General features: G+C 45.7%; 1 protein-coding gene across 2 annotated transcripts; it reads right to left on the reverse strand.

The window, feature by feature from the left end:
- Positions 1-651: 651 nt before the first annotated feature.
- LOC124693210 lies at positions 652-5,894 on the reverse strand. Of its 2 annotated transcripts, XM_047226672.1 has the most exons (10): positions 5,780-5,894; positions 5,591-5,661; positions 3,992-4,133; positions 3,557-3,844; positions 3,310-3,463; positions 2,293-3,228; positions 1,964-2,202; positions 1,786-1,859; positions 1,464-1,575; positions 652-1,026 (listed from the first exon to the last, which is right to left on the reverse strand). In XM_047226672.1, the coding sequence occupies exons 1-10, from the start codon at positions 5,858-5,860 to the stop codon at positions 1,003-1,005; spliced, it is 2,121 nt and encodes a 706-aa protein (XP_047082628.1). In that variant the 5' UTR covers positions 5,861-5,894; the 3' UTR covers positions 652-1,002. The 2 variants fall into 2 exon arrangements, with proteins under 2 accessions (XP_047082628.1, XP_047082630.1); XM_047226674.1 differs by lacking the exons at positions 5,591-5,661; positions 5,780-5,894 and adding an exon at positions 5,129-5,184.
- Positions 5,895-14,820: the final 8,926 nt, after the last annotated feature.

Consider the following 14,820-nt stretch of genomic DNA (forward strand, 5'->3'; position numbering starts at 1 on the left):
CACACTCGCAAGGTGAAGCGACATTTATACATGAGGTGGTCCGCCGTCTCTTGGACTTGGTTGCATAGAGGGCAATTTCCACAATTTTCCCACCCTCTACGTTGAAGCCTATCCACCGTCCAAACTCTATTTTGCATAACCAACCAAGCGAAGAACTTGCACTTTGGAGGCGCCCAAACCTTCCAAACCGTAAAATTTAGGGAGGTTGAGACAGGGCCTTTGAATTGCATCTTATAGGCCGAGGAGGCGGAATATTTCCCATCATTAGTGAACTTCCAAGTAATGGTGTCCGGAACATCATGAGGTAGGTGCACATCTTGATGGAGACCCCAAAGGTTGACAAATTCCTCAATGTGAGGCACCCCAAACTCGTGAGAGATCTTGATTTGGTTGACCCAAAAGTTGTTATGGAGAGCCTTCCAGACATTGCAATTCTTCTTCTTGGACATTGCAAAGATCAAGGGCGCCAAATCACATGGACAAAGTCCTCCAAGCCAAGGAGAGGTCCAAAACTTCGCTTTTTCACCATTTCCTATATTGACAAAAGTGGCGGCCGCAAATAGGGTCCGGTCCTCCTTGTTGCATGGATTACCAAGACCGATCCAAGCTTTCGAATCATCGGTCCACTCAAGCCATAACTATTATACGAAGGAAATACTTATATACTTACAATATTCTTGTTCGGTTGCCAGAGGATATGCACAAACCTACTATTATACAACAACCACCTATTAGATTACATTACATTCTATTATAATGGACACAACAACAGATTTCGCGAATGTACAGTTGCAGTGTTTTTGCTTCACCAGTTGCCCTCGGCACACATAGGGCAACACCGAACGGTGATCTATGATGGGTCCTGTACTATGACCCTTCTAAGTTCCTTGTGGAGGTCCATTCAGAGTGGAGTTTCCACCGTTATCTCGTCTCAGCCTCTTAAGGCCTCTGAATTAGCTACTTACTTGACATGTTATTTGTTAGATCCACAGTCATCTCGCCTCAGTTTTCCTTTGTTTTCCTTGGCTGCACGAAAAAGAATGCAGATAATTTTAGTAGGAGAGTAATTTCAATGTGAATACATGTTGGCTTGTTAATTCTAATAAGGAGTAGAGCTGTCAAAACTGACAAGAATATAACAATCCAAGTATATATACTGAGAAAAGACAGCTAGAACTATTAACTTGCTTATTATATAGCAACCATTAAACAACAGTGCAAGATAGTCCAGGCAGGACAGGGGTTTATCCTCCATTTCGAAAAAAATGTCCAGGGGAAGTTGGATGTTTTGGAATGAACTATGTTACTTTGTATTCAAATGTCGAGGAGTATCCTAATTAAAGGAATAATGCTAGTTATGAGGGTTGAACTTTCTTTAGGGAGTTATCTCGTTTCCTAAATTAAGAAATATTGTTGATTGAATACAAATCTCAGTGAGAAAGTATGAATATGTAAGTACTTACAGGATGATTTTGACTACCATACTTCCGAGCTCCTTCACAAGAGGCAGTATGCCGTGCGCTAGTTAATGCGCGGGATAGGCGCCGGAGAAGTACTTCTATGTGATTATAGATGCTGCAGCATGTAGTCACAATTAGCACATTGCACACAAGAAGGGACAATGAGAGCTAGACTACATGATTTTACAATTTCAAATGACCAGAGATGACAAACAATGAAACGAGCTAGTTTGGAGGAAAAGTCTGAACTCAACATAAAAAGCTCTACAAACACAGGTGTTCTCATCATTCTGTTTCTCTGCATACAAGTGATAGGGAAGGTTACCTGAGCCGATGCCTGTTGCATGTTGAAAAGAAGGCAACAAAACCATACAAAATGCTTCGGACTGCTCGGAAAATCTAAGAAAAAGAGCCATAGTAAGTTGCATATTATACTACTTGGACAGAAAGGTTCAGTAGAAATAATAGCAAGATATTTAGTCATGCCAACAAATTTATGTTACCTGATACAGAAGATCTTTCCAGAGTGAACCCCAAATGCTAGTTTCGGATGTAAGCCCAGGGGCTCTGGATGCAGATCCAACTTGATACAATGAACTTAATGTCGACCAGGTCTTCCTTATAACATCTACAATATCATCAAAGAAGTCCGCTACAAAACTTGCTAGCGCAGCAATAAGTCGGAAAGGTGCAGCTAGTATCTCTCCAAAGAACCAAATTACGGGGTATAGAATTGAATTAGCTGCAGTCAGACAAAAGTAGTGGTAAGGCATCAAAACACATACACAACGGAAAAAGGAAACAGAGGTTTCGGAGGTTATAGCAACCGTACCTATATTAAACATAGTACTGAAGATAAACCAAAATGGCCACATGATCGTCTGTACTGCACTGATAACTGCACTGCACGATGTCTCCATCACTATCATTATGGCTGAACTTAGATATTCGACTGTTTCAGCACAAAGGTTCCATAGTGGCAGGGTAAATTCAAGAACCTCCAAAAGTGGACCCATAACCGGCTTTGTCAAAACACTAAGAACAGACTTAGTAGCACGTACAATCTTAAGTGACCATGTAAAAGCCTGCTCGAAGTGGTGCAGAAAAAGCATGGTTCCGAGATACTTAAGCCTTGAGATCATTTCCCATGTCTCTATCCAATCAAACAAAGGACCAAATAATCTTGAGGCAGTTGCCTTCAACATCGGGACATTCTTGTAGAGGTCATAAAATCCTATAAGAACGGTAATTAATGAAATCAAGACATATAATGCTCTGGCCAGAGGACACATCCATGGGCGATATATCTTGCAGAACACTGGATATGACTGAAGAAAAATGACCCATGAAGGAAGGCCATACTCAAGTAATGTTAACAGCCTCACATCAGACAGTATAACTTCTTTTAGTCTGAACGGCAGATCACCATCACTGAACCGGAACAAGATCAACACGTCCTTGTATGTGCTAGGCTCAACCAAGGGCTTGCCAAAGTCATTGTCGCTGCAACATGATGAAGATGCATATCTTGGCGAGGTCACAAATTCCGAGTATGGTTCTTCAGACATGTTACTTCCAGAATCAGATCTTATTATCTTTCTTCTCTTGTAAGGCCCAGAGCAAGGTGGTGGGGTGTATGATGAGCTTGTGAAACTTGATGACACCCTAACACATTGAACATCTCCAGACTGATCACCATCGCTATGTGCACTCTCGCTGTCCCAATCAGGTGTTAAGAATTCATTCAGGGCATCATAAAATACATCACCTGCAACAGCAAGCATATAAATAGATTGCACTTGCAGGCAGGAATAAAGGAACTCAGAAGACATATCATTCAAACTTTTACCTTTAGGAGAGATGCTGTTCAAATAATCTTGTAAGATCTGACACTCGGAGTAATTTCCTGAGAACCAAGAAGAGATTAAAGATGAAGCTTGATTGACACTATCGAATTCCCATCTCTTCATTATTTTAGCTTCAACGACCATTGAAGTATCAGTCTACAACAGCACAAAAGGAAGTAAGCACGCATGATTCCTCTAAAGTAGTAAACGTGATATTCACAGAGAACTATCAATATTAAGCAGCAATACCTGAAGTTCATTCAAATAATTAATGCCACGCACGTCAGCCCAGTCTACCTCAAAAATGATAAAACCATATAATGTCCGATGCAGTTCCCTATTCAGCAGGCGAGAATCCTTCAATTTGTTGACTTGAAGCTTCTTATTCCTCATGGCATCATCGATCAGCGTATACCATTTGGATGATGGATTCCACGAATCTGGAGCAGATATTGGGCCTTCTGAAAATACAAGTTTCTCTCCAGCTTCATCTCTTTTTCTCCTAGCTCTAGTGTTCGCGAAAGGAGAAAATCTTGACTGAAGCACAAAATGGCAACAGTAAGGATTTATCACAAGAGTAGTAAGCAAGAAAGAGATATTCCTATATAAACTTATGTGAGCTTATGCGTATACAGTTATAGTATGAATTAAAGAGGTGGTGATGTATAAAAGAATAAAGTGGACCTTGGTAACCATCAATTGCCACAGGTGAGCAGGCTTTGTGTTCTGGTCTAGCAGCCATGGGCGGTTGTCAAGGAATATGAGGAACTTCTTGGTATCAGGGCACAGAAATATAGTAAGTTCTGCGAGATATGACTGTAAATCCCTGCAAGTAGAAGAAAGCAGCCGTTGTTCAGTTATACCTGATTGATGAAGAGTGCTGCAGAGAGAACTCTAAATTTACTAAAGCATTATCATCAGGTTACTAGATGCTATGTGGAAAAAACAGCTTGTCGGTTGCATAACCTGTAAACACCTACACCTCTGCATATTCTAAAATAGTTCCAACTGACATTGCAAAAAACATATGGACATTTCTTCCGAACTACTTTTCATGAAAAGGGAACTACTCCCTCCATGTCTACATATAGTGCATATTAGTTTTTCCTTGATTCAGAACTTGGTAAGATTTGACCAAGTTTACAGGAATAAATGTCAACATCTATTGTACCAAATAAACACAACGTAAAATATGTTTCATGATGGATCTAATGGTGCTGACTAGGTATTGTAGATGTTAACTATTTTTTCTGTAACTTGGTCAAAGCTTACAAAGTCTGACTTAGGACAAAACTAACATGCACTATATTGACAAGGAGGGAGTACCATTTATTAATCCAACTGTCTAACCTTGTTAGAACTTTTGTTTCGTATCTATGAAAGCTACGGCAGGGTAGAAAACACCTAAAACCCTTGAAGAAAAGTCTTGAGTTCCAATTTCTATTACATATTCCAGTATTGTCAATTCCCGCAGGGTTCACTACTATGCCTTGACATTCAATTCCACCAAATCTAAAGGAAAGATGGTGACAGAAAAGTGAAGAGGCCTAAAAGTAAGTCGTAATGATGCTGAAGAGACAAACGGTGATGCACCTTGGCTTTGCTACAAGCACCATACTCAGAGGGTAACACAGGCAGGGTGAAGGGTGGTGAATGGTGTACAGTTGCAAGCACACCAATCTTATGTATGCTACACAATTCGGACAAGCAATTGCTTTATATGGAAAAATTCCCCAACAACCTGGTTTCCCCTGCACTGACTAGGCAAGGTCGTCACTGTTTCACCCTATCCCCATATAAGAAAGTAAATGCTGGACGCACTGAAGGACAGTACAGAATGAACCATCTCCATCAGAGAATTCAGCTACCCCCACTCCTCCTCATCCGTGGGGAGGGGAATTTCTTGTCTATTTCTCAAGAATAGCATGCTGGCCCGAGCAGTCCAAACAGATGAGGGCAGTAGTTCGGGATTGTTGGCGGCTTCCATGCCGTTAGGAACTGTTGCAACGAAAGATTGGACTGTGCCCACTAAGAGTGATTGGATAAACTTTTCCCCTTTGATTCTACCACCGTGTTATATTCCCCACAGAAAGAGCATATTCGACAACAGCACCAAGGCAAGCAACAGCCGGAATTTGGGCGAATCAGTCTAATTTTCAGCGCAATGCGCATTGCCACAGACAAACGGGAGAGAAATTTCCACCGCGAGGAAGACCACAAGCTCCAGAACAGGCATGCCCAGAACAAGGGAATCAAAATCCCCGCGTCGAACATGAAACGTACCCGATTTGCAGGCTGGTGAGCGGGAAGAAATGCCGCCTGGCGCCGCCGCCCGCCATGTCGCCCCCCGGTCCCTGGACGAAGGCGCGGCAGAAAAATCCCCACATCAAAGCGTCAGATCAGAGTCAGAGGACGGAGAGGAATCGAGCAGGTAGAATCGTGGGGGGAGAGGGGTCCGCGCTCGAGTAATACCTGCGCTGCGGCGAGGTCAGAGGCATCGTCCCATGGAGATGGAGATGGAGATGGTGAGGTGGTGGGCGCGCTTGTCCGCATGCGCAAGGTGGCCAGCCCGCAGCGTTAATGGCAGCTCCCCCGCAAGTCCTAAATACGCCGCCTACCGGGTCTCCTTCCTACGCGACACGAATCGGCAACGGCCTCCTTAAACACCGCCTGCAGCCACCGCCAACGCCAGCAGCAGCCGCGCGCGGTGGCCGGAGGGGATCGCGGCGCGGCGCGGCGAGGCGGCTCCGCGGGAGAAGCTATGGAAGCATCCGACGGCGGGCGGGAGGGCACGGCACCTTGTGGTGGGATCCTCTTCTTCCCGTCTCTTCTGGGTAAAACCAACAACCTCTGGCCGTGTGGGGGCGAGACGGTTCGGATATCTGGCCTGGATGACAGGTGGGGCCCGCGCCTGGCGGGTCCCGTGTGTCGGGCCGTTACGATCTCTTCTCCGGAGCCGGGCGGGCGATGCCGATGGCGCGGACTGACCGGTGGGTCCCAGCGTTGCGTGCTCCCGCAAGGCAAGCTGTGGGCATCGCACTCGGCCCGGTTCTGCTTGCCCCGGATCGAAGCAAACGGAATACTGCGGCTCGCCCATACGCGGCTGCCAGGCTGCCGATGACTCGTGGGTCCCATGTAAAATTGACCCACATGTCGGCAAGGGTCGAGATGATGGTTCCCGGCGATCCTCTGCGCCGACGCGTGTCGAGTTCTTCTTTTGGGAGAGGGAATTGGATGCGGTGACGTGGTGCCGGGTGTTCGGACGAGGCATCGAGTACGATCGGGACAGCATGGACACGCGAGTGGGATGGAGAACGGCGTGGGTGTGACGCCTCGATCGCCGTGTAATGTAATGTAACGGTTTTTATTGCAGCCGATAGTTATGGTTGGCCTGCGGCGGCAGTGCGCTCTAGAGTTGGCGAGAAGCAGTCAATGGGCGTGGGCCTGCTTTCGCAAAGCAGTAAAGCTGACAATACACTTGTACCACTCCTACTTGCACCGAGCAACCAATGAGTTTATTCTCACTTTTTCTACGGTTCTACTCCCTCCAGCCTCCATTTGTATTTTACTATGATTTTATTTAAAATCAAGTTGACCTATAATACCCTCCATCTCTCTATATATTTTTTCATGGCATCCTTATTTTGCAGATTTCATTTTAACAATTATTTTGACCAATAATATACGGGTTTACTATCGACTTCACACATGAAAAATCGCGTAGCCTCGATTGTGTATTTCATAGTTTATAAAATGTAAATAACTCAATTCAGTTCACAATTTACTAACTATTTCTTTGGTTTGTATAGAAGGATTGTCACCAGTGGCGGAGCTTAAAGAAATTTCATGGGCGGGCCAAGCTTTCAAATATACATTTTTTTTTCCAAACCACACTACTTCACTACACATTACTCATTACTTAGATCTTTTTTTCCGCTTTCATTGGTTGAAGATGATGAATCTTTAATTTCACTTGTCTCATTCCTTTTTCTTTTCAAGACAAACTTAATTTTTCTTAGTGGTGTACTGGTGTTTCCCATTGCAGTTGCAAGTGGCTGTTCCCATAGATGTTGGCTGTTGTAATTTGCAAAGCTAAAAAACAAATTCCCAGTTCAGTGTTGTGAGCACTAAACAGCAGATTCTACAAATTGCTAGCTAAATTTTTGGGGAAAGATAGAAGATTACCTAGGAGGGGGGTTGGAGAAGAGGAGAGGGTCGATTCGGTCCGCAGACAATAATCGCTGCTCGCCGGGTCGCAACGTCGGCTGAAGTCCTGCCGGCCCCGTGCCCGTGCGATGCGTCCGTGCCTATGGGCTGCTGGCTACAGCGATACGCTGTTGCCAACGGCAGCACGACGCTGCTGTTCCTTCTATAGGCCACCACTTTTCCAGATTTCTCCTCCTTTTTCCAAAATCCCATACCTAGCGAGGCGTCTCCGTGGCCATAGTTTCTGTCGAGAGAACCTGTGAGAGGAAACGACCAGGGAGTCAGGGAGCGACCAAAGTATATTGAGGAGCAACACGTGCAAGTGGGATGGGCCATAGATACATAGGAGTGAATAATTTTTTTGCAGAAAAGCTGGGCGGGCCATGGCCCGGTTTGGCCTCAAAGGAGCTCCCCCAGTGATTGTCACACTTTGCAACGCCACAAGTTAGATAAGTTTAAATATGGAAAGAAAAAAATCGCACGGTATAGCATATCTATAGACTTCATGCTAATTTCTTTTTCTTTTTCTTTTTCTTTTTGCTTGCAACGACAATATTTGCTAAATAGCATACTATATCGCTAAAACTTTGTAGCTTTATCACACTATTTCTTCCATCATGTCGGCCTAGGAGCCCAAGTTTGTCTCCTTAGAAAAACAACAAGCTGGTCTTTATTTATCGTGGTGACAAACTGTCATCTCTTGGTCCCTCTTCTAAATAGGAAGATAATATCGGTAATGTTGATGATTCTTAATAAGTAATTTAGGGTAAGTAAATGGCCCATTTAATGTTGATGTTAAGCTTTTAGAAAATTTGCATACCTATTTTCGTATGTGGTTATGTGTGTCTTGTTCTCTCATTTTTTGAATACATCCTTTAATTTTGCTAAGACCTTCATTTTTAGCCTACATATGAATTTTTAAAACGTAACTTAAATAGAGCACGGTATTAGCACGATATAGCGTGTATAACATTTGGAGGAGGCCGCCCCTATTATCTTTTAGCATGCTATTTAAACATTGAGTTTAATGGAATTAATCACATGGTTTGGTTTGGTTGTTGGCCACACTCATGGGAAGATTCTTGTGATGCAACCAGGAACCCACATACTAGGCCATCTACAACTGTGGGCCGTATATTTTAGGTCGTCAAACTGTCCGTTTGGATCCGTTTGTGGTGGCCCTCAGAAAGGGAATATGCCCAGGTCCGTTAGCGATTGGCAGCAGCCCCAAATTTACCCCGCATTTGGTCTGCAACCTTGCAATTTTAGACAATTTTCATGTCCACATTTCGAACGTTAAATAAATCAAGTAATAGCCAAAGAATAGCAAATAATCCAAACTAGTACAACATGAAAGTTCAAATTCTACTTGCTGGCATACCCAAAGTCGAAAATAATTTAGCCACAAATTATTGTGCGATCAAGTGAATCACACATCTTGATCAAGGATCATCATCTTCTTCTCCAACCATGTCCATTGAGTAGGATCCATGTCTTTAGTTAAGGAGTGACGAGGTATCGACTCGTCAATGCCTACAGATTGTAGACTTAGGGTTTCGTAGAAAGTAGAGGGCAAGTAGATCTCGAAGGATGTCAAACGAACATGTAAGGGTACATTGCCCCTATGTGTGGTTTTGGTAATTAATGACAACCCCTATGGACTAATGTTTTCATTGAGTTTATATGAACGGATACTCCATAGGTACTACTTGTACTCCATGTGTTGGATTCAAGTATGGATGCCATGAAGATAAAGGTATACCTTGTGTATTAGCATCAAGATCATCGGTATGAAGATATATATGTGATATGATCAAGAAGAAGAAATGAAGATGGAGTTCTTATGTGGAACTCAATATTAGCCATGCTCTATCTTAAGTGAGTATGAGAAGATACAAGGTTGAGTTGGGCAAGTTCAAGATGAGCATCTTGAGTGGATCACATGCTTTGAAGCTTGCCGTCCATTTGGTGATAATGGACATGTGAAGATGTGCATCAATGGAGCTTTCCCATCATAGTGTATGGGGGAGCATTTGTGAGTCTTCACTAAGCAACATTGATCAAGTGAGGCATTTCGGTTTGAGTAGAGCTTGAAGAGTTATCATCAAGATCAAGCGGGATGCGCAAGGCAAAGATATGGCCTTGCTACGTTTTTCTTTTACCGGTCTCAAGGTGGTTGTTGGGAGACCGGATTATAGGATAGATAGCCGCACTATCAAGAGGGGTTTTCGGTTGGGTAACTTGATCACATCGTCTTAGGGAGCTCAACCCTTTGCATACTTTGCATATCCTTATTGCTTCTTGGTGTTTCTATGTGTAAGGTTCTTGAGCTTGTTGCTAGCTTTACAACAAGCCCAAGTTCATCGAAAACGGAGTTCGCATGCATCTTCTATTGCGTTTTCGAGGTTGGGTGATTTTACCGGTTATTCATGATATAAGGTTCTACCTTTTATATTCATGATAAAATTCCCTCCTACATATTCTTGAGTTTGCACTTTCTATAGGATAGCATTTGTTGTTATCTTCCAAACAAAATTGGTTTCATTCGAATCGGAGTTCGGGAGCACTAGTTATTAAAGGAAAAGGAAAAGAAGAAAAAGAAGAAAAAGAAAAGAGGGGCAGCCGACTGGGCGACCGGTCAGCTGGGCCGCACGCCGGCCCACCCGGCCAGCCAACCGGCTGAGGCAGAGGAAGTTGGTTGTGTGGGTTAAGACCAAGCCTCCTCGGGATTTCCTCTCTACTTTGAGGGGGCCTGCCTTGTTGGCGAAGCCGGTGAGAGCATCATTGAGAAGGGCCCTGATGTGGGTGTAGTCTTTCTTGTGGTCCCTACCCGAGTCGAGATAGACTGCATGCGAGTGTTGCGGGTGCACGACGATGAGGGTGCAGAACTTGTCTCTACGGAAAACACACGGATTAACCTTTGGAAATGCAAATGGAGATATAGAAAAGAATGGTGATGGGGGACTAGCGAGTGATTACTTACTCGGGGAAGTAAGGGATGAGAATGGCGCCCTTTTTAATGTTCGCCAGCATGAAATCCTCGACCTGCTGGGTGGCAATCGCCCGATCCCCAGCGTTGCAGATGATGCTCTCCCGCATATAGAAGGGGTCCATTATCGCGATGGTCGGCGTCCCCTCCTTAACAATCTGGGAAGACAAGCTAAGAGCAACTAGGCGAACCACACTAAAGTGGAGCATTTGCATGCGATAGATGCTGAAGATGTCATTGAACCGGATGAAGCACAAGTCCGCGGGGTACTTCTCGACGAAGTTCATGCCGCTTGGCACCTTCGCCACGAAGAGAGGGTAACTAGGATTTTTTGATATGAGAAGTTGCTTCTCCACATGCCCGACGATCTCATGCAAGCTCCTCATATCCGGGGTGAGTTTGTTGACGACATGCTCCGGCAGCATCGGTTCACCCAAGTGATGCAGAGGTCGCCAATTGTTTGGCAACTTGTCAAGGAGTGGGACCGTGTCCTTGGATTTGGCCGCCGCCTTGTCTTTGGCGTCCTTCTTATTTGCCCTCTTCCTCTTCTTGGGTTGTAGTACTGGACCATCCATCGCCGTATTGGCCGTAGCACGGAGTGTGTTTGGGCTCAGCATCTTTTTGACGGCGGCGGTGGCGACCTCCTCAGGATTTTCCTCCTCAGCCGTTTCTTGAGAATCGAACAGCTTCTTGGAGCACACATATTTCGACGCCGGCGCATCCTCATGGACAACTTGTGAAGATGTAGGAATATCCCATTGGAAGTTCTCACGTTCGTATTCCTCGGCCTCTGGCGCTGCTGGCTGTTGTGGTGGGGCGCTGACCTCTGGCGCCACTGTCCGTTGTGGTGGGGCGATGACCACCGGCGCCGCTGGCTGTCGTGGAGGGACGCTGACCTATGGCGCCGCAAGGTGCTTGTCTTTGCTTGCCGTCGACCCCGAGTAGGTGTTGATCCGAATAAGGGTCTTCGGCCATAGCAGTACCAACCCTTCAGTGAGGCCAGATTCAACGGGCTATCGTCATCGGCACCATGCGGTTGATTAGGAGGAAACAAATCCTCATAGCCCGGTAACGCCCGATCCACTTCAACCCGGTAAACGTCATCCTCCATATCTCGTGTGTGCCACTTCTTATCCAGGGGCCGAAGGATGGACCCCTCGCGACGTCTTTGAGTTCGTCGTTTACTCTCATCGGGAAGGTGCATGGCGTTGAGAGCGCCTACGAGAACATGTGTATGGCGTTAGAGAGAGGGCAAGGATGATGAAACTAATATATTAACTTGATGTACACATTAGTTAATTACCGTGAGGGCGTTGAGCTCGGCTAATGTCGACGGGCCGGCACATGCGGCGGCGGGCGTGCAAGTGACGGAGGGGCTGCTACCCGGCATGGACGGTGAATCCCTAGCACCGGCGACATTGTCGGCGGCCGGAGGAGTCTCCATTATAACATTGTCATTGCCGGCGGACGGCGGCGCCATCGAAGTTTGCTGCCGTCGAAGCTAACCACTTGCATTTTCGGGGGGGGGGGAGTGGGCTTGTTTGCCACCCTCATACCACGCGTGTTGAGCGTTGAAATCTGCTTGGACTGAAGCGGCGACTTCAGCTTTGACTTCAGGTACGAGTGTAGCTTTGAGTTGCGGTACCAGTTGCGGTACCAAACCAGCTTGGACTTGGGCTAGGATTGACTCCCTCATTTCCTCCGCCTCCCGCTGCTTCCTCTCATTGCGCGCATTTTTATCGGCCGCAGACGACAAGTCGTAGTGACCATGCTTGTATCCTGTACCGGCGCCAGCCACACGGCCTCTATGCGGCCTTCTCGTAGGTGAATGCTAATTAACGATGTTTAGCGCCCGTACGAGAGGCTTGTCCCAGGCTACCCTGCCCGTCGACGCTCGGGACGAGGAGCCTTCGTCACATTGAGAAAGTTTTTGTCTTTCTTCTTCCTGCGGAAGAAACGCGAACCATTTAGAAATGTTGCTACTATTATATGAACGATACTTGATCTAATTAAACCGGTAAATTGCTTACCAATTTTGTCTTCAACGACAGGACCTTCTTGTCGTTCGTGAACCAAATTATGTCAGTTACGACCTTGGGGTCTGTGACAAGTTCCCCGGTTAGTTTCTTCTTATGGTACCGGGACCTGATGAATCTTCTTTCAAGCGGGTCCTTGTACTTCAGCCAGGGGTTCTCAATGCCGGCATTTACATACGCCTCGTCCTCCTTCGCCCAATATTGCTCCTTTCCCTCGTACCCACGGCTCCCAAGGTTGTGGTTGCCGATGTTAAGCTCCCGCATTTCCTTCCCCCACAACTTGCGATTCTTGGTCGCTTGTAGCTCTTCATTGGCCACAAAAGCATCAAAGTCCGCCTGGGAGACATGCGGAAAGGCAGAGTGGACCTCTTCGAAACCTTTGCCCTCAGCAATCAGCTTCCGCACCATGTACTTATAGCTGCTGAGGTGTTTGGTGAACTTCAGGAGGGCTTGTGAGTTCACAATGTTCTTGGTTTCATGAGTGGAGGCGTAGTCGCCTAGGAACTTGTATCGCGAGTGCAACCTCGCAATGAGCTGGGCTCGCAAATGCGCTTTGTTCTCAGCTCGGAGATCCGTCTGGTTGAGATTGATGACCTCTCGGAGGATACATGCCAGTTGGTTGCCGTACCCCTTGGCAACATCCTTAGGCTCCAACGGCAAACTACTGGCGGGGTCCACCTCTTTGATTGTGTCTCTGCCGGTGGCGACCGTGTTTTGGCGCCTTGCCTTCCGCGGCCTCTTGGAACCACTTGTCCCGGTGCCACTACTCCCGGCGGCGCCGCTAGGATCGTCGCCGCTTGTCTCGCCGCCACCCCCGGCGGTGCCGGTTGCCTCATCGCCGCTAGGCTTGTAGGTACTACCCCCGGCGGCGCCGCTTGCCTCGTTGCCACTTGGCTCGTTGCCGCTTGGCTCGTCGGCACTACCCCCGGCGGCATCCTCCATCTCATGGTCCTCGTCGCCGCCAACACCAGCGGCCTCGGCATCCTCCTCCGTCCTAAAGAAGTGCCTATTGTAGTGCTCCTCTAACTGTTCTTGAGACGCCATGGTGGCTTGCACTAATAGAATATGAAAAAGAGTTAGAATTCACGGAAAAATTCGGCATGACCTTTGCTAAAAATTGGTCATGCCGAGTGCTAGAATTGCCGGAACGGAAATGAATCAACATTCCGGCACTCAATAGCAACTCAATCCCTGTAACAGAAATGCAAACACATATAGGAATTTTCTCCAATTACATAACTCAAAATGTAGCAGCAACAATAGTAGCAGAAACATCTTAACTCTCAAGTTACATAACTCATAATGTAGCAGCAACAATAGTAGCAGCAGGCATCAACAATAGTAGGAGAAACAATAGTAGCAGCAGCATTGCATGTACTACAATCAGTATAGTGAGCATTTTACATCCCTGGCATCCCTGGCAGCATTACTGCTTAATTACAACAGAAATACAGTCTTGGCTCTCTAGCTTATTCCCTGGAACACAGCTATCAAGTCATTTACTTATAAATCAGTGTACAGCTATCAAGTCATTTACTTAGCAATTTTCTTTTGCTTCACTAGACTATCAAGTTAATGTTCTAAATCTTCTAGACAACACAGGTGGCAGCAGAAACAGAAAAAATAGAGAGCAACTACTGCAGCTTGCATTTCATATATAGCAGCAGTAGCAACTACTGCATTTTGCATTTCATATAAACAAATCTACTGCATGCATTTCATTTTCTTTTTTCAAACCAGAGAACAAATTCAAACCAGAGAAATAGCATGTGAACCAGAGAAATTAAAATAGCACATGTGAACCAGACAAATTAAAGCTACTGACTTTACCATGTATTCTAGTCTGTACAAAAATGAGCATGCAAAACTGAACCAGAGAATGCAAAATATCAACTTGAGATACCAAGCATTTTGATTAACCAACTAAATCAACCAGTAGGACTAGCATGACCATTTTTTCATCATTGTTTTTAAATGAACCAGAGAATGAATCCTCCAATTTGGCCAGCATTTACAATTTTTAGGGAAGCATCAAATGAATCCTAAACCAGGGAGGGTATTCATGCATTTTCCTTATTACACTACAAGAGATGGGGGATTTGTTGACGAAAACCCTGGTGACAAAAATGCATACCGTCATGGATGTGTCCTTATAGGTGACGAATTCATCTTTCGTCAAGCATTTAAGGTAATGCTTGACGGTATGATTTGTCGTCAAGAAAAAATCGTCACCCATTACCCAAGCGGGAAGGGCTTCCATCGTGTCTGTTAATAGGTGACGA

The sequence above is a fragment of the Lolium rigidum genome, chromosome 2 (genome assembly GCF_022539505.1).
Source record: "Lolium rigidum isolate FL_2022 chromosome 2, APGP_CSIRO_Lrig_0.1, whole genome shotgun sequence".
NCBI lineage: Eukaryota > Viridiplantae > Streptophyta > Magnoliopsida > Poales > Poaceae > Lolium > Lolium rigidum.

Excerpts from the sequence above, each read along its gene's own strand:
- LOC124693210 (XM_047226672.1), bottom strand. The coding sequence starts at position 5,860 with ATGCGGACAAGCGCGCCCACCACCTCACCATCTCCATCTCCATCTCCA. Across the intron at positions 5,662-5,779 it reads CTGACCTCGCCGCAGCGCAG|GGACCGGGGGGCGACATGGC; the intron begins GTATTACTCGAG and ends GCCTTCGTCCAG. Across the intron at positions 2,203-2,292 it reads CAGTACTATGTTTAATATAG|CTAATTCAATTCTATACCCC; the intron begins GTACGGTTGCTA and ends GTCTGACTGCAG.